We start from the raw sequence: 24,631 nt of genomic DNA, 5'->3' as shown, positions 1-24,631 counted from the left end.
AAAAAAAAAAAAAAAAAAGGGCGCAGGGGGGGGGACAATATTACAAAATTTCCCCACCAATACTATTTAGCCCTACTTATGTGTGCCCTGCGCAAATATGATACTGTACATAAAAACAATTGTGTAAAAATGCAATCTCTACGAACAAAAAAAACAAAAAAAAAAAAAAAAAAAACTCCTTATACAATTTTTACTGCAAATGTTTTGATGTTTATTCCTGTCAAGTTGGCGTTTCCTGGCACCACGTGCTAATTACTCAAAATGAAAATTAAGAAAAGCCCGCTTGACAATTCTCTATTTTGTGGAGTGAAAATCTTGCCTCCTTCCTATGGCTAACAAAAGAATGCGATTATACATGCTGTACACTTTGTAGCTCACGCGTGCGTGCTTGTTGCCTTCATCGCTAAGCCTTTGAGAAGAAAGCTGTTCGAATGGCACTTCATAGGTAATGCGTGTATATATGCTTGAGTATGCGTTTGTGGTTATCTTGTGCTTTTGTTCATGGCTCATTATGTTATTTATTATTTTTTTTTTTTTTTCACGGCACCCTACGCCTGCGAATCTTCTTCAGATCTTATTTGCTAGCCCTTTTTCACCTAGCGCCCACGGCTCCATATAAAATTTTCATAGTTCGCGCTGCAGCGCCAAGGGCACGAACACCATAAACAATTTTATATTAGCCCCTAGGCCTTTACACTTTGCAGGATGTCCTTAAGCGTTCAGGTGGGAGAGAGTATAATACCATAGTTCACAAATTAGCTTATCCCATTTATATCCACCCATAGAATGGAATTTGCTAATAAGAGCAATCGTTTTTTTTTTTTTTTTTTTATTACTACCGTTGCCCACACCTGAACAGTGAACATTTTTTTTCCCGCATAGTGGAAGAAACAGCGCTCACGAAAGGGAAATAACTGTATTAGCAAGTGTATTAGTGCATTTCATACGTATGTGCATATGCCTGTACAGGTCCCTGTTGCGTTCCTCTTCTAACCGTTGCTGAAATTTCTATTTTCATTTTTAACACAAATGGATTACACTTTGTTCCAATTTATCGCTGTTTTTTTTTTTTTTTTTTTTTTTTTTTTTTTTTTTTTTTTTTTTTTTTTTTTTTTTTTCTCCCTTTTGATGCATTAGTTGTTTATCTCACAAATCTGTATGCACATTGTGACAAGTGTGAAAGGATACCTTGAAGAAACAGGCGTATCAGTTCTCACTCCCCCATTGCCAGAGTTGCTGCTTCGGCATTCTGTTATACATCATTATATTTTATTTCCTAAATTGTGTGCAAGTGATATACACAACATGCAAACAACCCAGGAGGAGTATCAACGAGGGGAAAAACAATAAATTATAAAAATATATTTTGTGTAGGAAAAACAACGGAACATGATCAAGAAGCACGCGGCGCGGGTGTTACAAGATGACAGGTTGGAGAAAAATGAATCGATCAATGAGGTGGTAATACGAGCCATTCCTTTATGAGACTCACCCCCAAATCGCATATGTAAATCCGTCCGCCTTATTTCCTTTTACAAGATACATTCCTAGTAAGAATGTGCCATTGCCTTTACGTCCCTATACGTACGAAGCCTCCGGTTCACACTCCGTTGCGTCGGCGGTTCTGGCAATGCACTCGCCTGTTGCAAAATTGGGCCAAACACAGTGAACGGATCGTTAATTGGACAATTTATTAGTCGCTACCTGGCAACCGCTTCCCCCACCAGACTAATTCAATTCACTCGTTTGACTCACCGAACAATGGTGTGAGTGTCCTCCGCACACACTTGACCCATTTGTTTTAGTATCCACCCCTTCCTTATATAGGCACTTGAAAGAACCGTTTGCTTGCCATTCGTTTGTTTTGGTGTTTCATTTGTTTTCGTGTTTTGTTTGTTTTATACATTTGTTTGTTTTTTCATTTTTTTTTTTTTTTTGTTTTCCCATTCGTGTGATTACGCATTCGTTTGTTTTGTCCTGAATTGGTTACTTCTTGTTTCGTTTCGCGTTTGCTTGCTGCCGTCTCCTGTGGAGATAATTCTGTCCGCCCTGTGTGCACACAGCAGCCAAGATTAATAGAAGATCACCCCGTCCACCCCAAACAGAACAAAGTTTACAAAAGCGAAAACAAAATGAAATGCAAAGAACAAAATGCATATCAACAGTTCATAGAAGAATTAAAGAATGAGTTCCCACTATTTCGAAAATACACTGATGATTTTTTTTATAGTAAAAAAAAGGAAGAACCACAAAGGGGAAGAGAAAGCTTATATTCTTCTTGTCAAAATGGGAAAGTCCCAAATGACACAAAGGATGTATGCAACTCCTTCGTGACAGAAATGGAGACGTCATTCAATTTGTTAGAACAAAAAAACAGAATCAGTTGTATATGTAAATTATTTTTAAATAACTATAGCCCATTCACAAATGGGTATTATGATTATATTGATAGCAATTATGTGAGTTCCTCTTTGGTCCAGGCGGCCATGGAGAGGTACGCCGTGGGCAGCACTTCCCGGGGTGAACATTCAGATGGGGAGGGGCTTGTCAGTGAAATTAATGCGGTCAGAGCAGTCACACCCACCAACGTAGTCGCCAGGAGGCCCCATAAACGGGAAAGCGTTGGGGATGCGGGCAATGCACTTGGGTGGGACAACGGCTGGGCTAGTGATAGTACAGGTGGAAATGTGATTGCATGTGTGGGTAGCGATGTGATTGGCAGTGTTGGGGGAGATGCCAGTGCTGCTCAGAGTAGTACCCCTCATAGTAGTCCTCGTAGTAAGGCACGTAGCAACCCGCGTGTAACCCCAAGTGACAGGCGCAGCCGAATCGGGAAGAGAAGCAGAAAGTACTACGAAACGGGCGCAAAGATGATTGGGAAGACCCTCCACAGAGGGAAGTACTCGGACAAGGGGGCTAATGCGAAACGAGCAAAGGTGTGGGAAGGCGCGGGGAGACGGGACAAAGGGGGAGACCCTAACGAGCGAGAATTTAGTGAAGTTAGCAGTGGGAACGGAAGGAGTGATGAAACAAATAGATGCAGTAGAAGCCACTCCAATAGCAGCAACCGATCCCACGGGAGTAGCCACTCCAGTGAAAATGGAGACATAAAGAAATGCGTCCAAGTTGAAGTGGACAACAACGATCACCTTGGCTTCTGCGACATTTCGCTCGTCCCCTTTGCGGATGAGGCATTTTACATAAACTACGGATGCGTGAGCACCAACCGACGCACCCACAGTGCAGGTAGCGTATTTGTGATTGACGAAATAGGTGGGGGAAATGAAAAAAGGGACCTGGCGAAATGTAAAAGACGAATAATATTCGGAAAGGAAGGAAAGACAGAATTTTTGCAAAACATAAATGCCGATTCAATTGTGAAGGGATGGATTTATAAGGCCGATTCAAAGCACAAGTTTTTTCACGTTAGACTTTTTTCGGTTAGGAATGACCCAGATGGGAGCAGCGGCGAGGGTCCTGACGGTGGGGGAAGGAGCGGATCAATTGGGTCATGCAGTACAAACGAGTCAAGCAGACCAGGCGACCACCACGTGTATGCCTGCTTGCCCTTCCAATTTATCAGCAAGTTCCAATTTGTGGACAGCCTGGACATGCAGGGCCTCCGTCTAGAAGAAAACCTAGACAGGTTTGTAGGCATGAATATACGAGCCAGAATATTCGACGATAGAGAATATATCCGCTCTCATTTTGAAGACGTCCTTGAAAAGTACCACTTTCACTTCTTCCTAACACTGAAGTGGAAGGGGCATGATGATCACATAAAAAATGACAAGTTAGGGTTCCTGTCGACCGAACTAAGTGTAAACAGTTTAATCGGCCAAAAACAATGGGGAAAAAACATATCACCCAGTCAGGTAGACAGTATGTTGCTAAGCCGCATGGATGTCCTCCTATTTACCTGCAAAAGATTTATGAGCAAAGAAAATGTGAAATATAAGGAAAAATATCTTTTCCTAAATCTTCCCCATTTGTCATCCCTAATTGAGTTCAATTTTAGAAATAATTTTGTCCAAACACACATTGGAAATGTGACGACGAGGAAGCAGAATTTAATTTGGTCTCAGCAGAAATTTATGGAAGCTTTAGAAATATACAAAAAAAATAGTAACTACTACAACTTTTTAAAACATTATTTCATCTTCGATTTGGGATCCAGTCCATGCAGCTACGTCTACCTAAGTGAGCTGGACAAATTTGAGGCAACAAATAATGAGCACACCGCTCCTACCAAAGTGGATGCAAATAAACAGGTAGAAGAAAAGGAAACAAATGAAGCTAACACAAAACAGAGGAATTACATTTTAGAGAACAAAAAGGAAAAAATATGCTCAGTGGAAAATTCTAGTAATCTCAAAATCGAAAGGAATAAAAATGGGACACGGTATGAAGATTATTGGTTCTCACTAAGTGATAAGGAAAAACATATAGTGGAAAAGATCCCCTTTTTAAATTCTAGTGTGTACAAAACGAAGTGGATATATGATTTCTTTAACTGCATTAAGTTAACCATTAATCTGAATAATCATCACCTTTGGGGGAACTTCCTTCTCAGCTTGGTTTTGCTAGAGCTCAGCTGCTACACAGAATCTTTCCTTTTTCTCTTCAGGATTTTTAAAATAAAAAAAATGTTTTTGGAAAGCTACAAATTGAAAAATATTATCTGCACAGTCTTCATAAGACGATTAAAAAAATACATTGCAAAGGAACATCTATGGAATGTCATTGTAAACTACAGAGAATACGATTTGTTCAGCATGAGAGAGGACAACTGCGATGAGTACTGCAAAAATATATTTGAGCGAAATTTAAGTCTGTTATGCGCCTTGGAAAAGGGCTAGTTCTGTTTCCTACGCTTCGCATAGCTGTCTTCCATATGACTTTTCCCAAAGGGGCCACGGGAACGCTTCACAGGATGCACGCACGACTTGCATCATACATGTCTTGCCATTTTGCACACGTGTGCCAATATAAATTTTATTTCATGTACTCTCCTGTACTGTTGTGTTTTTTCGTTTACTCGCGTATACCTGCGTGCGCGTCGTCACGAGTTCATTCCGATGGCGAGTCCCCGGCGCCTGAATTGAAGGGGTAGAGAAGAAAGGCGGTTAGCGGGATTGGCCCAAAGGCGCACCTTTTGTAATCAAAGTTTCGCATCATTTTCAAACCTCTTTTTTAACGCTCGCCCTTTTTGCGCGCACCGCGGTGTTACCTTGCCTCGTCCAGCAAGCACTTGTTCATCAGACCCATGTCGATGAAAATGTAGTTCACCAGTTCCACGTCCTCATCGGAGAGAGCTTGTATCCCCTCCGAATTTATCTGCCGGGAAAGGGGACATGTAGCGTTGGCAAATGTGTAGTGGAATATGTGTGGAGGAAAATGTACAGACATATGCCCGCAGACGTGCACACATGCGTGCGCTCCCCTACCATGTTGCTCACGCTTCTGAGCAGAGAAACAAAATCGTAAGCCTTGCAAATACGAATAGCATCCAGTAAAAATATCAAATCCTTCAGGTAAATTTTGCCTTTTATGAAAGCATGGTCCACTTCGCAAAAAGAGGGATCCTCCTCCATTTGGGAGGAACTACTTGTATGGTGATCATCACGGAGAGAGATATTAACCTCTTGAGAAGACCCATTCACCACCTTATGTTCTTCCATTTTGTGTCCTCCCTGTGTGCGCTGTACATGTTTCCTGTATGATGAATCCACATACTCCGCCACACATGTGAAAACAAAGTTGGTCAATTTTTTAATCGAATCTATGTCCACTGGTAAGCTGCCTACATAGTGCACCAGATGGACGAACGAGCTGAAGTTACTCCTTCGATGCGTTAGAAGGAAGAAATTATTCGCACAAAGCAAATTTGACATGTTCATTATGAAGTCCTTGTTATGAATATCTATCTGGTCGAATACGAAAAGAATGTCAGACAGTTTTTCTAAATCGCACAGATAGGAATACTTCTCCATAACCCTATCATTTTCATGGCCACTAATTATTCGGCTAATAAAAAGCTCTTCATTAGTTGTTCCTAATTTGTGTACAGTGCCCAACTCGTGGTCCATTTTTTCAAAAAACTGCAAAGCGATTGTCTTCATGTAGGTGCTAGAAATGCCATAAATCTTAATGCATAGCTGAAGTATCACATGGACTAAATTGCTTAACTGATTTGTGGAGTCCATTACTAAACGAAATAACTTCTTCTTAATGTCCGTACTTAATTTGATGTCAAAACTGGAGAACAGTTGTAAGTACAGAACAATCTGGTCTTTATTCAATTCGTAATTTATGCTGGTTAACTCGCTAAAGATATATAGAATAGCTGACCTGCAACTGACGGGCTCTTCTGTAGGTCCCTTCTCGAGCACATTCACTTCATACTCACACTTCTCCAACATATCAATGTACTTATTTTCAATCTTAAAATTGTGCAATTTGTTTTTTTTCTTGTCCAAATATATTCTCGGTGCCGTTCTGTTGTTGCTCTTGTTTTGGTAAAATATAATCTGATTTTGCGTGAAACCTGTTAACACAAAGAGCAAATTGTCCAGGTGCTTCTTCTCCTTGAGGCGCTTGATCAGTTTAGCGCACTGCACCACGAAATAGGACGATATTTGTATGTTGGAAAAATACCTGTGTATGATCAAGGGGTAGCAACACATGAGCAATCGCCTCGGTTGATCGAAGTTTACTCTCTTCGTAATCAAAATGTGGACCAACTTCCCCAATAGGAGGTGGTCTCTTTCGTTGGGGTTCTCGCCATGGTTGCTACTCCCACCCGCGTCCGCAGTTAAGACGCCCCTTTTTGACAGAAAGAAAAAATGAAATATGCTACTGATCGATTTCTCTGAAATGGACCCCAACTCCATATTCAACAACTGGTTGATCATTCCCTTCTCCAGCTCTTCAATCAGGTGCGCGTTTTCTCTATGCAGCTGAAGGGATAGGCGATTAACATTTGTGCAGGGTATTGTGATTGTCCGATCAGCTTGACCAGAGACATCGCACCCTGGAGGAGACTGTGTCCCCACGAATTGACCACCCGCTGAGTTCCTAACAATCCTAGCCTGCTCCAACAGCTCCCTCTTCTTTGTAGCCCAATAGTGCTTATAGTAGCCCAAGCAGTGAAGTACAATGGAACAGCACAAATGAGAACATTTATCCAAGTTACTCATGAAGGTATCCACGTAGCGATAAAAGGCCATATTATACAGGTTCAATCTAGACATGCATGAAAAGCCTAGTGCTGCAAGTTTCAAGTCATGAGTCCAAACGTTTAGATTCATGCTTCGCACCAGACTGTCAACAATATGATGAGTGTTGTTCCTTTTGTAATTCAATTTGAGGAATATATTTAGTAAATGCACCACTTGATTGTTATTAACCCGCTTGTCCTTTTCTTTCTCTTGCTTCTGCATGTACTGCTCCCCCAGGATTTTTATCATATCTATGTCGTTCATTCGACTGAACAGATGGATAAACGAGAAGAGGTCACTAAAGGAGAGGTACTCTTTCAGAGACACTACTCTCTGTTTGAGGGATTGGAAAAAAAACTCATTTGGTAGGTATCCAATTAGTGAATATTCCTGCCCTGGGGGGTCCTCTTCATGCGCTTCCTGCGCTTCTTCCCCTTCGTCTGCCTCATACACATCTTTCACTTCGTACTCTTCGAATATATTTGAGTCGCATTTATCCTCACACACTTCCGATAAGTGAGTAATTAACTCGTCGTACTCTTCATTGTCGTATTTGTAGAGGCTCCTACGGCCATCTGGTGACATGTGTCCATTTTTTAAAATATAACCCGCTTGCATCGTCTCTGGGTGGCTCTCCAGCAGGTGTCCCTGATGGGCATTTAGGTCAGCTCCACCATTCACTTCACCCTCAAAAAGGGACTGACTAGTATGAGGTGGTGTGCATTCCTGCGCAACAAATGCATCACATTTAGATCCATTTTTCTCTTCCCTCCTCTGCGCCTGATCAAAACTTTTGGCATTGCTCTCTCTATCTATTAGTAATACCCTCTTGTAGTTTTCCAAAAACTCTTTCCTGTTGAATGTTATGGCATTGTTTAACAGAATAAGTAACTCCTTTGTGTTCCTCAAATACAGATTGTCCACCAGAAACATGGGCATCTCTACAACTTTGTCATTTTGTACATGTAGCTTGTAAATCAGCTTTTTATTTAGCTTGCGTGCGTACTTGAGCATTTTCCCACCACCGGGTGCGGCGTACTCCGCGTGTAGAACAATCTTCGTGTAATCGGAGTGTGGGGCTTTCACTTGTCCCCCCACATGTTAAGGTGCAGCGGTATTGTTTTTCTCCTATATTTTCGCTTCTGTATTTTTGCTACTCTGTTTTATCTACATTTTTTTTTTTTTTTTTTTTTTGTACATTTTTTTTTCCTACACCTTTGTGCTTCACCTCTTCGTTTCACTTTTCCCTGCCACTTCGTGAACCGCATCCGTATCGCTCCCCCCATGGGGCAATTTGTGCATACCCCCCAGTAACGGCACAACAGATAGGTACGCGGAGATGTAAATACCCTTTGCCCGTTTATCGCACCGATCATGTGCACCGCATGGTAACGCGGAGCGTAGGATCGACTCGCCGTTCTGCCCCATGAAGTCTGTCACTTTTGTGAATACTCACATTTTGGAAAACTTTCCACAAGCTAGTTTATGACCTGAGGTGGTGCAAATACCTTTGCCATTTATTCTTACTATTCTTTGGATCACATAAAATAGGGAACTTAAACATTTTCACATGCTCTGCAGTAGCGGCATGCAGGGTTTTTAATTTCACGAATGTGATAGCTTTCAGATTGTACGCCTTCGCGTGGACACATACACATATGACGAAATGTTTTTTTTTTTTTTTTTTTTTGTTTTTCTTTCCCCCCATTCAAGTGTTGTACTTTGCCTCCACCGCTTCTAAACAGAAAGCAAATGTGACAGCACACACATTTGCTTTTTCACATCTTTCAAATTCCGGAAGCTTTCCCATTTTGAACATTCATATTTGACATTCCGCTTTGGTATATTTCTCTTTCTGTTTCATATACACTCATTGTTTTTGTTGCCTCTTCTTGTGATGCATTCTATTGGAGGGGTTATCACCTTAGGCTTCATTTTCGCCCTTGAGCATTAGATCTTACACTTTTTTTGTTTTTTTTTTTTTTTGTAAAATAATGTGACGAGTAGTTTTTTTTGATTGTGTATTGTTCCCCTCTGGATTGGAATTCCTTGGCTTTGGCGCATCCCTGCCCTTGCGTTTTTTTTTTTTTTTTTTTTGTAACTCTTGAGCCATTTAAACAAGAGCATAGTTTTGTGAGCCCTCCAAATGAGTTAGAAGAACCCCCAAAGAAATGAATAAATACATTTTCCTCCTACTAGTAATTACAAAATTGAACACATTCTCATGTTACGTTAGGCGCGCAAATATTTTATGTGGCAACATCATGAGGAAGGATAAAGACAAGGTTAACAGCCAGAATGGGGGCCCATTTAAATCCCCAGAGGTTGTCCGTGCTGTGCGCGTGGTAAGGGTGTACAAGGGGGAAAGACGCAAAGGGGAGTTATTTTATTTGAGAGCCCCGCAATACGGTTCGCTTGGCAGATCGCTTGACAATGCTCTGTGCGAGGGGCCCCCTTCCGACTGCACCGCATCCAGCGCACCACCCCCCTACACACGCCTGGAACTTGGGCGAAGGGAAACCCAGCTGTTCGCTAAGACAAAGAAATACATGGACAATCTGAGGACGGTAAAAAAAGTAGACAACACAATACTGGGGAGTGATTTCCACGGAAAAGAGAACGAAATAATTGATCAAGTCCCAGACAGATTTCTGAACGCATTCAAATGGGCATTACAATATCGATTAAAAAATTTTAACTGTAAATTTATGAGATTATCCAAGTTGGCCAAAAAAAATAATGAAGAATTAAAAAGCTACGAGAATTATGCTATAGGATATAAAGAAAACCTACTAGCCATGTTACAGAAGGATAAAAACTTTTTCCTGAACATTGTAAATAAGTTGAAAGCAAAGGATTATTTTAATTTCGATATTTATTCTATCTTCAGATTTCTTAACATAGATGTTCGTTTTTTTTTTTTTCCCGAGTGTCATGATCAGTCGGCTGTTTTTTTCCTCATTTTCGGGAACCTAGAAAAGGCCATTAACTATTTTATTCGAAACAAGGACACCGTTGATTTTATGCAGATGGACAAGTACAAGAACATGGGGGATGACGGCGAGGTGCGCCTGAGCATACGGCAAAGGAAGAAGTTGAGAAAGGAGGAACGGAAGCGCCAGAGGGAGGAGCGCCGGAAGGCCTATATTGCAAGGGCGGGGGCTTCCTCCGTGGGCGACGCGGACGGGGGTGTAACGACTTCTGATGAAGCAGCTGTGAATGAAGAAAGCATGGATGCGGGAACTGTGCATGAAGAAAGCATCGATGAAGCAACCGCGAATGAGGACAGTGCAGACGGCAAAACCTCCGAGGACGAAATTGCTAGTGAAGAAGCCGAAGACATAGCTACGCCTGACATCTCCATAAACAGCATAAGCGAGGCTTCCCCCCTGGAGGACAAATTCGACTACTTCCTAAAACACTACGATGATGTTGAATTTTTTTTTATGAACCACTTCAAGACGGCAGAAGAGTTAAAATGCTTTTTCGAAAAATGCCATGAGAAAAAAAATACAATAAAAAAAGAAGAAATAAATTTTAACGCAAAGGGAGAGGAAATAATAACAACGAACCAAGTGCTGAAAAAGGGACTGAACTTAGAAATGATAAAAAAAATTATTAAAATATCTCCGAGGTTATCTTTAGTAAATAAAAATACCATCCTCAAAAGGATAGCTCATTACAAAAATGAGTTAAAATATAACCACGAAGAATTGGTACATATTTTGTATAATCTCCCACAATTTTATGCCTTTGGAAATTTAAAAAAAAAATATAAAGAATTGCTACACCTCCATGAGACCATAGAAGAGGAAGATTTAAAAACATTTATTAAAATCTACCCAAGGATATTCACCTACAATGTGTACAGAACCATCAGACCAAAACTGTTATACCTAATTAGACATATGAATAAATCCTTTCGAGATACTCTGTCCTTTCCACAATATTTTAGTTACAGCTTCCGCTTAAGAATAATCCCCAGGCATGTAGCCTACATGAATTTATACTATGATAATTATATCAGTTACTACAAGGAGTTGGTGAGGATACACAATTATAATGACTTTAATAAAAAGTTTAACGAATTGGTTTATAAACCCAACATCCCACCGATAAATTTGAAAATGCTTCTGCAAACGTCCAACAAAGATTTTATGAAGCATTATAAAATTAGTTATGACGATTTTGTCAAGTCCACACAACTAGCTAAAGATATTCACAATCCATTCATACTGGTGTGATGTGCGCCGCGAACGGGTTGGGGAAAAAAACGGGGCAACTCCACCGGCCACTGTGTAGAGAAGCACGCCGTTCAAAGGCGTACCTATATATACACACATATATTTGTGTACATACACGCATATACACACATTTCGTGCTGCAATTTCGTTCACTTCGTGCGCGCCAGGAAATGCCCACATTTTTCCTTTTCCCCTCACCTCCCATGTTTGTAACTTCTTTACGGCGCACTTAACACCCACGCGAGGGACTCCTTAAAGACATAACACAAATAGTACCACAATAACTATGAATAACAAGAGGTGTCGTCCATGAACCCTAAATATCCCTTCCCGCAGTGCAATTTCAAAATATGCACTTTTTAAAAAAATTAAAAAAACTGTCAAGTTGGACAGCAGCACACGTTATGAATGTTCTTACGCAAGCGCGAAATGGGGCATTTTTTTGCAAAAAAAAAAGAAAAATAAAATAAAATAACAATGAATGGATACAATGGCAAAGTGGTCAAATGGCCAACCGACGCAGTGGAACACGTGTCCACTTGTTACATAACATCTCCCTTCTGGACTCGCCCAGTTAAGGAAGCGCGCCCGCAAAGTTTCTTTCACCCCGCAGGGCCATGCTCTTTGGTGCCGCTCTGCACCTTTACACTTATTCACCTGTTCCCCCGACCTAGGTCGTCATGTCGATCGTCGGGTAGATGGGCGATGGAAGTGCCTCGATGATCCTGGAGATGTCCTCCGTATTGTACTTGTAAAACGTCTGGTCAGACTTCTTCACAGCGGCAATTTCCACGTTGGAGGAAGAAAGCTTATCCTCCATCACTTGCCTCAAAACAGTGAGCGCCAAAATCTCAGCTTCCTCAAAGGTCATATTTTTATTGTAATTTTCTTGTAGCAATAATTCGGCCCCTTCTTGAGCAGACCCAATGGAAGCAGCTAAAAATCTAGTGTTCGTTCCAGACGGTTCCGTGTACCAAAGACAAGGGCCATTCTTATCCACCCCTCCGATCAGTAAGGCAACTCCAAATGGTCTGCTCATAATTTTCTTCCTTTTATTGTCGGACAAGTTAGAAAAATCTAATGCTAACTCCGATATTAATTCTACACAGGATTTTATATTTATATTTTCATTATATATGAATTTGTAGTGATTACACTCAACCCTTGCGTAGTCTATGAGCGTCCTTGCGTCGGCCATGAGTCCACTCATGGCACATCCTATGTGGTCATCTATCGGTAGCAGCTTCTCCACTGAATGTTTTTCTATTAATGCAGAGGCGATTCTTCTTTCCGAAGCCAAAATTACTCCATCGTTCACGCAGATACCCACTGCCGTGCTGCCCAGCTGTCAAATAAGGGGAGAGGAGGGGTGTACAAAATGCATAGCCTTGGGCCGCACAAACCGAGTTAGCTGCCCAACTGGGGGGGCATTCCTTAACTCGGCTACACTCTATGTGCACATGTTTCAAAATTGTGCAAATCAGGTCTACGCCCCTGGTGGCCTCATCTCACATATACCATCCCATCTGACACTTTTCTTCTTTTTTTTTTTTTTTTTTTTTTTTCTCCCCTCCTTTTACACCTACCTTTATAGCGCCCAGCGCGTACTCCACTTGAAAAAGTCTGCCTTCTGGCGAAAAGGTGTTTACTCCCCGGTCATACTCGCTCCTAAAAGTGCACGAAAAAGTGAAAAAACACAGAGGTGAGCAAGGCAAATGTGTAACATAGGATGCGTATCCAAATGTGCTACTCTATAGTAATCGGACTTAAAAGCTAAGGAAAAGTCTGTAAGCATTCATACGAGTGTATGTGCTGCCGTCCCGTTGGCTATCTCCCCAATCGTGTGCTACCTGGTTGAGAACATTTTTTCGATTCGAAGGGGAAGGGTATCAGATCAAGCAGTTGAGGCGGCAACGGTGCGATTCTTTTGGGCTATATGTGCGAAGGCTGAGCCACAACTATAAAAAAGTTCGTGCTTGTTCAGTTTGCGCTTGGTGACTCGTTTTTCTAGCGAACGCCTGTAAGTAGTTATTTAGCGCATCAGCAAGGGAGATAAGGTATGCCTCCTAGAATGAGCCAATGGAAAAAAATGATAAAGTGAAGAAACAATAGAGAGCTCCAGAGTAGTCATATATCCATACATATGCGTACCTTCGCTTGAATTTTTTTTTTTTTTTTTTTTTTTTTTTATAGTTTTATGTATGGCCTCTCATACGACGTAACGTTGTTTAAGCATAGTATATTATTCTTGTGCTTTTGTGTTTCACCATGTTCACCTTTTTTTTGCACCGCATATTTACACCCCGCACGATAATGCTGATGCAGCTACACTTTGTGCCTCCATCGGTGAACTCAGCGAAATGCGGGTGAACTGTGTGCGTAAGTAAAAAATCATATCGGGGAATTGGCACCACATTGACTCAAAAACGGGGGGAGAGCTGGACTCTCGCAAATTTGGTTCGCCACGTGCATACAAAATTTGTTTATAGTGTGGAGTAACGGGGTTGTAATTTTTTAGCGACGACAGCTCACTGGCAAGGGGACTGTTCCGGAGTCGCTTCGCTGTAAAAGTTGCCAATCGGTTATCATATTACTTTGAGGGTAATCCCACGCGCTGTCGCTTCAAGTTTTCCCTCTTGGACGACCTTCTTCTTGCGCTAATGTGAGGTACTAACCCCGCGGCACACACAGTATGCCATTTTGGGCAGGACCAATTGTCTGCCCCGCACTCTCTACTGGTTAATCGCAGGGTGCTTCTACGAATTCTTTGGTTCTCTTACGACAGTGCGCCTATTTCGAAACATCTTCTACTTGGGCTTAAGGGAAATATATCCATTTGGTTCCTAGTATATTTGCTTCGTCTCCAAAGATGCTCTCCCAGTGGCGAACACATAACAGAGCATACATTGGGCACTCCATTTTTTTTTTTTTTTTACGTAAGAGAAAGATGGTGCCAAGACGTATTACTAAACCTACGCGGAAGAAACATGAATATCTGTTGCTCCTGTTCTACCGCATTTAGTAATCAACATTCAAATCAGCCCCATGGGAAACCTAAAAGTGTTAGACCTTTATAGTGGAATAGGGGGGCTGCACTACAGCATGCTACAAGCCCTAATAAATTGCGTCCACGAGAGGACACAAAAAGGCACCCTCAAAGGGGATGCTGCAAAAGCGGATGTTCCCAACTGTGCAAACCTTTTCAATGACACACTTCAGTTCATATCAATAGATCTGAACTACCTAGCGAATCAAACACACTATCACAATTTTGAGGAAAATTCGATCTACCTGACGCAAAAAAAATACATCGACAAATTTTTTAAAGAGTGTCAAAGAGGAGAGAGGCACACCCAGGCGGGGATGCCCCCCGAAGGTACACACAACGGAGGGAGGAAAAACAGTAAAGAGATTCCCTTCATCGAAGATAAAAATTACATCCTTCAAACGGATATAAACAACCTGGACGCACAGTTTCTCGATTATCATAAATTTTTCATTCTGCTAATATCGAACCCATGTCAGCCGTACACCAGACAGAACAAAAAATTTCAGCAGATCAATTTGGAAGAGTTGTTCAAAAAGTACGCCCACTGCGCAGAAGAGGAATCCCCTGTGGGGGAACAAAAAAAGCAAAAAGAAAGTTGTCCTTCCCCCTTAGACAAATTGGATCATATAAATAATGTGTTCGCTTCAACTTGTGGTGCGAATGAAAACAGTGGTACAAATGGTAAGGCCCACTTCGTCACCCCAAAGTGTAACGGTGTGGAGGACATCCCCTTCAAATGGAAAAATAAAAAAAGCGATTACGATAAAGTGTTGTGGGAAACACCCCCAGGAAAAGACCAGTACCATGTGGATAAGCTAAACCTAGATCAAGCCTTAATCTCCCTACAAATCGAAAACGACGAACGGTCAAAAAGTTTCATCCACATTTGCAATTTGCTAAAAAAGGTAAAGGAAGAAAACTTGCCAAAATATATTTTTATCGAAAATGTCAGAAATTTTGAATTATCCACTTCCTTTTTTTATTTCATAAATTCAGTTAAGAAGAATTATAATTTCCAGACCTACCTTTTGTCCCCACTGCAGTATGGCATACCGAATGAACGTCTTCGTTTTTATTGTATATGTAAGAGGAAGCACAACTTGGTTCGTCTCACATCATTGGAAAGCTTCCCCAGTGCAGCGACCACTGCACTCTATAGCAATTCGCTTATGCCAGCCAAGTGCATCATCCCCGCATTTGAAAATAACCCAAATTTTAGGCCTTCCCAAAAGTACACCTTTTACACCCCCAGCTTAGCCACATTTTTGGACCATAATGAAAAGTACCCAATAACGTGCAACACAAATGAAGAGATAAATTTAACTAACGACACATTGGAGGAACACGAAGTTACGAACAGTACCCTGACAAAATGCTCGTCATTCTGTTTTGACATAATCGATATTAACCGAAATGGAAATGTGTGCTGCTTCGACGGAGGTCGTTACTATGTGGAGAAGAGTGAAGGCATAAAGGACCTCCCAAATGAGAGAAACTTCAGGGACTTGATTAACTCCAATAGGGTGCATTCCATGTGCTTCACGTCTAACTATGGGAGGTATATTAACGGATCCGGCTCGGTTCTCTACTTCTCCAAGCGCAGAAGGGGGTCTCCCTCAGGTGGCAGAGAAACGGCATGGGGGCATGCACAGAGTGGGCATATGGAAAAAGCCCACATGGCAGACCACCCGTGGCGCGACGACTCCTCTCTCGATGACTTCTCTCCCGATGACTTCTCCCACGAGGGGCACTCCAGCGAACATCCCAACCAGGATAAACCGCACCACGGAGAAATAATCAAACAAATGAGCAAATATAAAAATAGAGTACGGTACTTTACCCCCATAGAGATATGCAGACTCATGGGTTATAAGATGCGCACCAGCAGGGCTAATACAGAGGCTGGAGAAAACAACAAAAACAGAGTCGGAAATATATACTGGAACATGGACCACATTAACCATATGTGCGCCTACACATGTAGTGTGCACTACTGTGCTAATAGACATAGCAACACTTGTTTGTTCAGTGAAGGGCTCCATTTGGCAGAGACTCAGATGAGGAAATCATCAAATGATGAAGTGTGTCGCGATGGCGAATCTCCCCATGGAAAAACCCAAGACGAACGAACAGCACCATGCTCTTGTCACGAATTTAAATTTCCACCATTTTTGACAAACAGGCAAAAGTACAAATTGGTTGGTAATTCCGTCAACGTCACTGTAATATCTTTAATTTTTCAAGCCCATGACATTTTCGGGGACCTCCGTAAAGGGGGGAGTCTTCCCAGCTAAATTGGCCATTCAACATGTGCGCCTTTTTTTTTATTTTTTTTTGTACCGAATTAGTCATGAGAGGAAGGAAATTCCACCATCTTTACGCAGTAGATGAGCCACATCAACGACCATTCGTCGTTTGTGAAATTTTATTTGAAGAAAAGGGAGAGACGTCTCCTATTTCCCACGATGTTGTTCCTGTGTGTGTAACACCCACTTGCGCATGAACAGCATGATGCATTCACCGTTACAATTTGCTCTATTTGAAAATGAGCCAAACCTGTTCAACATTTTTATAATACATTTTTTTTTTTGTGTAATTTGCATTTTTTATGACTATTCACTCTTGAACCATTTTTTTTTTTTTTTAAACCTTTTTAATCCTGTGTGAAGATATTTCATGTAGTAACGTTTTTTATTTCTTTTTCCGGCCTACAATTCCACTCTGCGGAGAGACCGTTTTTTTTCTCCCTCTGGGGGAAATTTTAAAAAGACGTCACCCAAGTATGTACACAGATGTCTGTTGTATGTATATGTGTGCCCATTTTAACGCCACGAAGGTTACCTTTTTTAAGTCTGCAAAAATGCCCATGATAGTTTACAGAATAATTAACCTAGCGACGCGGTGTCCACCCCAAAGTGCGTCCTTTTTCGAGCTCTACAATAGCAGCACAATTCCAAGAATATGGGAAAAAAAGGAATTGGTCAACCTTGTCCAAAGGAAGTGTAAAATGAAAACAAAAAGGTTGCAGGAACAGGAAGCGCGCGAGAGAGAATTTTTTTTTTTTTCCCCTTTTGACACATATTTCCCATTTTTTCCTTTTCACATTTCTGTGATTCGTAAAATTGACTTTCGAGGAGTGCAGAACTTGTAAGTAAAAATGACACAATGAGGTCACGTTTTTCACTCCCTCTCTTCGCTTCAACACCAGCGTTAATTTTTGCTTCATATACTATTCGAATATGCGTGTATATATATTGTTTGCACAACCTGCGCTTGTATAAAACGGAATTTATTTAAATATATATCCCCATGTATATTACGTTTCTTTTTGCCCCTTTTTTAAACGCGCTATGACGTGATAAACACCGTGTTACACTTTTCAGTTCGCAAAAGGACTCCCCATTATTCACAAATGATTAATTTTTTTTTTTTTTTTTTTAAAGTGGCTAAGCAACGTACAATCGTGCAGCAGTTGAGAATTGTCGTCCCTGCTGTGCAAAAAACATGGGGAATTATATCCTTCATTTGATATATACATAAAATTAATTCCCCTTTTTTTTTATGTAAAATTAGCCAAAATTTTTAAATCCGTTTTTGAAGCTTATTTGACCAAATTACTCACCCAGCAGCCTTATGCAAAAAAATTCGCATACGGCGTTGTGGTTTTATTGACATATATATATTTTTTTTTTGTCACCACTGTGAAGATGAAATTTCTCCACCTTGTAAAAAATTTGAACATTCCAAGGACAAATGGTTTGGAAACATTGTGTAAATGTGACAAGACAAGTAGGGGGTTTAAAGCGCTCATAAATGTATGCACCTCTAGGGATTCCACAAACAAACATACTTTGCACGACAGTGGGGGGGGATGCGTGCGGAGGAGGAGGAGGAGGTTCCATAGCAGCCGGGGGGATAACCCAGGAGGAGACAACTGCGTGGGGAAGAAAAATGGTGAACCATCAGGAGATAGCCACAGTGAGAGCGCCCCCTTGCACGTGGATGACGTTGCAAATGAGCGCGACAAAAAAAAAATCAACAGGTTTTACCTAGACAGCCAAGCGACCACCATGATAGACCCCAGAGTGCTGGACAAAATGATGCCATACATGACGTACATATATGGAAACGCTCACTCGCGTAACCATTTCTTTGGATGGGAATCTGAAAAGGCAGTGGAGGATGCAAGGAAAAACATCCTCCATTTAATAAACGGAAAAAACAACAAAGAAATTATCTTTACTTCTGGAGCCACAGAAAGCAATAACTTAGCCCTCATAGGAATATGCACCTATTATAACAAAAGAGACAGCAAAAAAAATCATATAATTACGTCCCAAATTGAACACAAATGCATCCTGCAGACGTGTCGATATTTACAAACCAAAGGATTTGACGTGACTTATTTGAAACCTGAACCAAATGGAATTGTAAAATTAGAAGATATAGAAAAGAGCATAAAGGCAAATACCATAATGGCTTCCTTCATATATGTTAATAACGAAATAGGAGTCATACAAGACATTGAAAATATTGGTCGTTTGTGTAAAGAAAAAAATATAATTTTTCATTCCGATGCATCCCAAGCGGTAGGTAAAATTCCCATCGATGTGGAAAAAATGAACATTGATTTGTTGTCCATGTCAGGACATAAATTGTATGGGCCAAAAGGAATCGGAGCATTATATATAAAAAGGAAAAAGCCAAACATACGACTAAATGCCTTAATACATGGAGGGGGACAAGAAAGGGGACTACGATCTGGAACTTTACCAACCCATTTAATTGTAGGGTTAGGAGAAGCAGCAAATTTAGGATCTATCGAAATGAATCGTGATAATAAAAAAATGAGATTCTTTTTTGACTATGTAAAAAATCACTTGATGCAAAATTTAGATTACATCGTTTTCAATGGATGCCAAACAAATCGATATTTTGGAAATATGAATGTCTCCTTTTTATTTGTGGAGGGTGAAAGTTTGTTAATGTCTTTAAACGATATAGCTCTTAGTTCAGGTTCTGCGTGCACATCTAGCACCTTAGAACCCAGCTATGTATTACGGTCCATAGGAATATCAGAAGATATTGCACACACGTCCATAAGAATTGGGTTTAACAGATTCACCACCTTCTTCGAAGTGCAGCAGCTCTGCGAAAATTTGGTTAAATCTGTAAAGAGGCTGCGCAGCATCTCTCCCTTGTACGAAATGGAGATGGAGAAGAAGTCCTCTGGTGATACACCTCATTTTGTGTGGACCTAAAAGTGTGAATACGTTGTGCCAAAAAAAAAAGAGAGATATTCCAACACCTATTATCAATTTCTGCCCATGTGGCCAGCATCTCCATGCAGGGGGAGAGTAAGAAAACAGGTGCACAAAAGAGCCAGAAGGAACGGAAAAAAAAAGAACCATTTACATATGTGCATTTTTCCAACGCGCGGATTAGCTTAACCAAACAAGTCTTTAAAATTATATTAACCTGTATCTACCGCGTCGACAGGGTAAGCACCTCCCCAAGATTAAAAATTAAAACCATATGACCAATTCATTTGCTCCCACCACTTTCGCACTTATCATCAGAGATGCGCTTTTTGTATCGCTGCGTGAAACTGTGACTGTCTAACTTTTCATAAGAACAACCCACTTTTTTAAAAAATTTCATTTTTTTGTGTACCACCCTAGTTTGTCCTTTTGCGTCCCCTCCGTAGCGTTTTGTGTGGCGCAACGTGGCCAGACGTGGAATTTTTTCTTTTTTTCTGTTTCATTTCGTATGACCCCCACGTTCACACAACTTTCCTGCCACTGGGGGAGGCCACCCTTGAAGGGAACTAAACACACTTTAATGTGTCCTGTTACGATGCGCTCCTTTAATGAACTACTTCGTTGAGGAGTTGTCCATGTCGCGTTTTCAATTTAAACACTGCTTTGTCAACAAATTTGTTTCCTTTCCCATGCTGTGTGTAAACTTTGCACACCGCAAGCACAAATAGGGTAATCACGGAAGGGAAGCGTTACAATGCTAGCCCTCGTGTAGCTCCCTGATCGACGTTTTTTCCAACAGATGAATGAACCTTGTCAATGGCGCCGTAATAATATAACTTGTTCTACTCCTCACGCATCCGCTTCGACCTCCTGGCCTTTTTCAAATTTCACAAACTCGTATTTTGCGAACCTAAAGAAAGAACGCATACGTAAGCAGCTGAGCCCCAAGGTGCCCCGTTTTCCTGTTACGGTGTTCCTCTCTCGATCGATGCACGCCATTAAATAGGAACACATGCATAGTGAAACAAGGGCGCAAAAAAAAAAAAAAAAAAAAAAAAAAATTGCAGCATTTTGTACATAGCCATTTTGAGCAATATTTTCGCATCAGAGCAAACTTGTTACACTTCGCGGGTTTCAAATTAGTGCGAACGCGCAAACGCACCATTTTGTTGTAAGGCCGGTTATACACTTGAACCAGTTTTCTCCTCCCATTCTGGAGAAGGCTTAAAGAACAGTTGACCTATTTCTCTTGCCTCGCTAAAGGGGAACCACACATACACATATATATTATTGGTAACTGCCGTTCGCCAGGGACACACCTGCACATGTATACTTCTCACCCAATTTGAGACTCACTTGAAATACCTCTTGCGTGTTACCCTGGCTGCATCTTTTTTTTTTTTTTTTTTTTTTGTTCTTTCCCCGGTATAACAAAAATGAGGGGTTGTTAGAGGAGGCGCACTTGTACGATTTGACTCGTGGAGATCGCTGCAAGTGGGTCGTCGGGGAGGCTAAATGCGCACGCGCTTAGTGTACGTGTGTGCAGTTGCGGGTTATCTCGCTAGCACTTAACACGGTGGTGTTATAGCGCGGCGGCGTTTCACCACGGAGGCGCTTTTGCCCACTGCCTCCACATATAACAGCCCGCGCCCAGCACAATGACAAGAGCGGCAGGCCGCCCCAGTAGATCGAAGCGCATATGAGCGAACACGTAGGCCCTAGCGTTCAGGCGTATGCACACATCTACACTTTACCTGCACAGAGAGACACACACGTACTTGAGCACTTACGCACAAGTGTGCATATTGTATGAGCGCTCCCGAGGAAAAATGAAAAAGGCATTTCTCCTCCTTGTGCTTCTGTCGACAATAAATTTCAGACGCTACACAAATTACAACGTTAAAGTAAAGCTGAAAAACTTCTCCAATAAAATTTACATGTCCAGTAGAGTCCAGTTAAAATCGACGAAACTACAACACAGGAAGAGACCAAAAAAGAGGAAAAAATCAGAAATTTATAGAACGCCTGTTTTGTACCATCCCAACCAGAAGGACTACTTTAACCTGCAGAGCGAGTACACCTGCTTGCCCGATGAGCAAGTGCTGGACCTGCTCTCGAAGGATAAACTAAACTTGCTCATCAGGGCGATTAGAAGCAAGGACAACGAGGAGATCGACAAAATTTTGTATAAAGATGTGAATCGTATATATTTGGATAGCAGGTATGTGTACTACGAAGAGGGGGGAGAAGAAGACGATGGAGCGGACGCAGAAAACCACACCATGAAGACCAACAACGGAGACAGAGATGACCTCTTCAACGGTGCCTCAATTGATAAGAACAAATGTCCCTCGCGAAAGGACCAGGAAGACAAGCAACAACAAGGAGAAGAAAAAAAATTTGTCGACTTAAATAATATTTATTTTTATTTCAAAAAGGTTAACATCACAAACATAAATAAGGACAACATAAATGACGACATATATAAAGAGCTAGTGGAGTTAAAAAAAGTGTCCTTGGAAAAAGGAGACCAAATAGGTTTCAACATATACAGATATTTCCTCAACATAATTACCAATGTAGACAGAATGAAGTACATCGATGATTTTTATTTGGTTAATTATATAAATAATATTTGGGTAATAAAAAATGTTCACAAATATTTTTATTTTTTAAATTCCCTATTTGACAGAATGAAAAAAATTTCCTACAAGTTGTTTCAGCTAAATTACAAAATTGATATAATTGGACATGAGGAGGAAGTGAATAAAATGAAATACTTTGAGCGACATGAACTCTTCAGCAAGGTTATTAAAAAAACCAAGTTTATTCCCAACTATGTGCGTAAACACAGCTATGCATACTCCACCGATATCATGAATCTTTACCAGTATGATATTAACACAAATTCGTATGTCAACAGGTTTGATAGCACCTACAGGGAGGTCTGCGTCAACGACTTGGTTGATAGCTGCAGGAGGAAAAATTTAAACATTTGCTACGACGCAACGCGGTTCGACCCCTTTTACAGTTACGCCCAGGACTACACCAGGAACAAGGAGATGAAGAAAATTATGGGACTCACCTATGGGGTGCCGCCGGGCATTCCTGCAGGTGTTACTGCAGGTGTTAGCGGGGGCGTTACTAGCTGTCTTGCTGCCAGTGCTACCCCCGGGAGTGTCGAAGAGGGCACCGGGGCAAAGACAAAAAAAGCGAAGAGAGGCCATGCCGCAAAGGACACCACCGCGGGAGTGCAGCCCAGAAAAACGCAAGAACAGCTGCTGGTAGAACAACCCCCCGGAGAGGAAAATACGAAAAGTCAAATCGATAAACACGCACCCAACGAAGGAGTTAAAGACGGCACACAGAATCAAAACAGGGGCGATGGATTGCTGGAAAGGATAAAGAAGGACCCCAATTTAAAGTACGAGTTTTTGGAAAAGATAAGCGAAAAAATGTGCACCGAATTTGTAAAAATGGGGGTCCTGCATAACGACAGCAAAAAAATCGATCTTAACAAAATCGAAGACATCAAAAATGACAAGGACAATATTTTATACAAAAAGGTTTACGCCATGCGTGATTACTTTTACACCATTATGTATGATAATTATAAACCAAATCTTGACATCTATGAATTAGAAACCTTCGTAGATGCAGAGTACAGAACCTACTCGTATAAGAAAGACCTCAATGTACTTTTCAGAAATTGGGTTCTGCACGAGCACAAGGTATTACCAACTGTGCACTTTGCGAAGAAGGATGTGGAACTGGCTAAGTTAAGATACATGTCTAAGAGAAAAAGGAAAGTGCTGGAGTTTAATCAGCGATTTTTTGAGCTCCATGGGGAGGGTAAGAGGAGGTATTTGTCCGTGGAGGAGCACGGAGTGCCAAAAGTGGGTGTAACGGGTGCGTCTCAGGAACGGGCCCCTTCGGGCGAGCCTGTAAGGGGAGAGTTAGCAGGTCAGTCAGGAGGCGCTGCACGCGAAACGGCAAATTGTGAAATAGACGGTCCCGGTAACGACCCTCACAACGACCGTGACAACGACGCTGGTATGGGTAAAGACGACTCCGCGCCGAGCCCGGCGAAAGACGGAAACGACGCGGGCCAGAATAAAACCACAAAGAAATCTGTGAGCTGCCTCATAAAATGGAACGTACAAAGCGAAAACGACGCGAGGAAAATAAACAACGATCAGGACGAAAAAAACTTAAGTGACGAAGAGGACATTGATGAAAACGACGACAGTCATGACCACGACGAATCATTCGACTTTGACAAATACAATATAAAAACCGATGACTTGGAGTCCTACGGATTTTGTGATGAAAATTTAAACGATAATGATACCGACAACGCAGAACCGTCTTTTGGCGACATAAATTTTGCCAAGCTGGTCATATATGATGACAACTACGATCAGGCAGAGTTCGTCGAAACGATCACCAGCTTGATAAGCAATTGTGATTATAAGAGGGCCTACTCCATTTACAACACATTGAAGATTAAAGGGAAGGTCGATACTTTGTACTTCAAAAGTTATGACAATGCGGAAAATGTGGCCTTCCTCATGCGCCAGTCTAAGCAGCGGATTGTGGCCGACGTGGAGTTTCTTTAGCTGTTAGAGCAGATTGTTCGGGGAGGAGTGTATGACCTCGTGAAGGAGTAACTTAGGAGGAAAACTCATCCGGCTAACTCATGGGGTTGTCTCACTCGGCCACACCCCAACCGGGGACATATTCCAACAAATTTGCAATCAAGATTATTCCCCGAGGGGTCCACATTGGACCGCTTTTTTTTTTCTTTTTTTTTTTTTTTTTTTATGTATTTTGAGAAAACAAAACGATTAAGTTTTC

General features: G+C 41.4%; 7 protein-coding genes across 7 annotated transcripts; 5 read left to right on the top strand and 2 right to left on the bottom strand.

Moving 5' to 3' along the window:
• Positions 1 to 2,132: 2,132 nt before the first annotated feature.
• Positions 2,133 to 4,859, top strand: AK88_01121 (uncharacterized protein; the record flags this gene model as incomplete). Its single annotated transcript, XM_012478759.1, has 1 exon — positions 2,133 to 4,859. One exon carries the CDS (start codon positions 2,133 to 2,135, stop codon positions 4,857 to 4,859), a length of 2,727 nt encoding a protein of 908 aa, XP_012334182.1.
• Positions 4,860 to 5,226: 367 nt separating this feature from the next.
• AK88_01120 (uncharacterized protein) lies at positions 5,227 to 8,234 on the bottom strand (the record flags this gene model as incomplete). Its single annotated transcript, XM_012478758.1, has 2 exons — positions 5,227 to 5,337; positions 5,448 to 8,234. 2 exons carry the CDS (start codon positions 8,232 to 8,234, stop codon positions 5,227 to 5,229), a joined length of 2,898 nt encoding a protein of 965 aa, XP_012334181.1.
• A 1,157-nt stretch (positions 8,235 to 9,391) lies between these two features.
• AK88_01119 (uncharacterized protein) lies at positions 9,392 to 11,464 on the top strand (the record flags this gene model as incomplete). Its single annotated transcript, XM_012478757.1, has 1 exon — positions 9,392 to 11,464. The coding sequence occupies one exon, from the start codon at positions 9,392 to 9,394 to the stop codon at positions 11,462 to 11,464; it is 2,073 nt and encodes a 690-aa protein (XP_012334180.1).
• A 670-nt stretch (positions 11,465 to 12,134) lies between these two features.
• Positions 12,135 to 13,328, bottom strand: AK88_01118 (uncharacterized protein; the record flags this gene model as incomplete). The annotated part of the gene is made up of 3 exons (XM_012478756.1): positions 12,135 to 12,809; positions 13,051 to 13,132; positions 13,315 to 13,328. The coding sequence occupies 3 exons, from the start codon at positions 13,326 to 13,328 to the stop codon at positions 12,135 to 12,137; spliced, it is 771 nt and encodes a 256-aa protein (XP_012334179.1).
• Positions 13,329 to 14,509: 1,181 nt separating this feature from the next.
• Positions 14,510 to 16,807, top strand: AK88_01117 (uncharacterized protein; the record flags this gene model as incomplete). Its single annotated transcript, XM_012478755.1, has 1 exon — positions 14,510 to 16,807. One exon carries the CDS (start codon positions 14,510 to 14,512, stop codon positions 16,805 to 16,807), a length of 2,298 nt encoding a protein of 765 aa, XP_012334178.1.
• A 1,413-nt stretch (positions 16,808 to 18,220) lies between these two features.
• AK88_01116 (uncharacterized protein) lies at positions 18,221 to 19,774 on the top strand (the record flags this gene model as incomplete). The annotated part of the gene is made up of 1 exon (XM_012478754.1): positions 18,221 to 19,774. One exon carries the CDS (start codon positions 18,221 to 18,223, stop codon positions 19,772 to 19,774), a length of 1,554 nt encoding a protein of 517 aa, XP_012334177.1.
• Positions 19,775 to 21,603: 1,829 nt separating this feature from the next.
• Positions 21,604 to 24,393, top strand: AK88_01115 (uncharacterized protein; the record flags this gene model as incomplete). Its single annotated transcript, XM_012478753.1, has 1 exon — positions 21,604 to 24,393. The coding sequence occupies one exon, from the start codon at positions 21,604 to 21,606 to the stop codon at positions 24,391 to 24,393; it is 2,790 nt and encodes a 929-aa protein (XP_012334176.1).
• Between the last annotated feature and the right edge of the window lie 238 nt (positions 24,394 to 24,631).

This window comes from Plasmodium fragile (genome assembly GCF_000956335.1).
Source record: "Plasmodium fragile strain nilgiri unplaced genomic scaffold supercont1.9, whole genome shotgun sequence".
Taxonomy (NCBI): Eukaryota; Apicomplexa; class Aconoidasida; order Haemosporida; family Plasmodiidae; genus Plasmodium; species Plasmodium fragile.
Note: the sequence above shows the minus strand (reverse complement) of the source record. Positions and strands in the feature narration are given on the sequence as shown.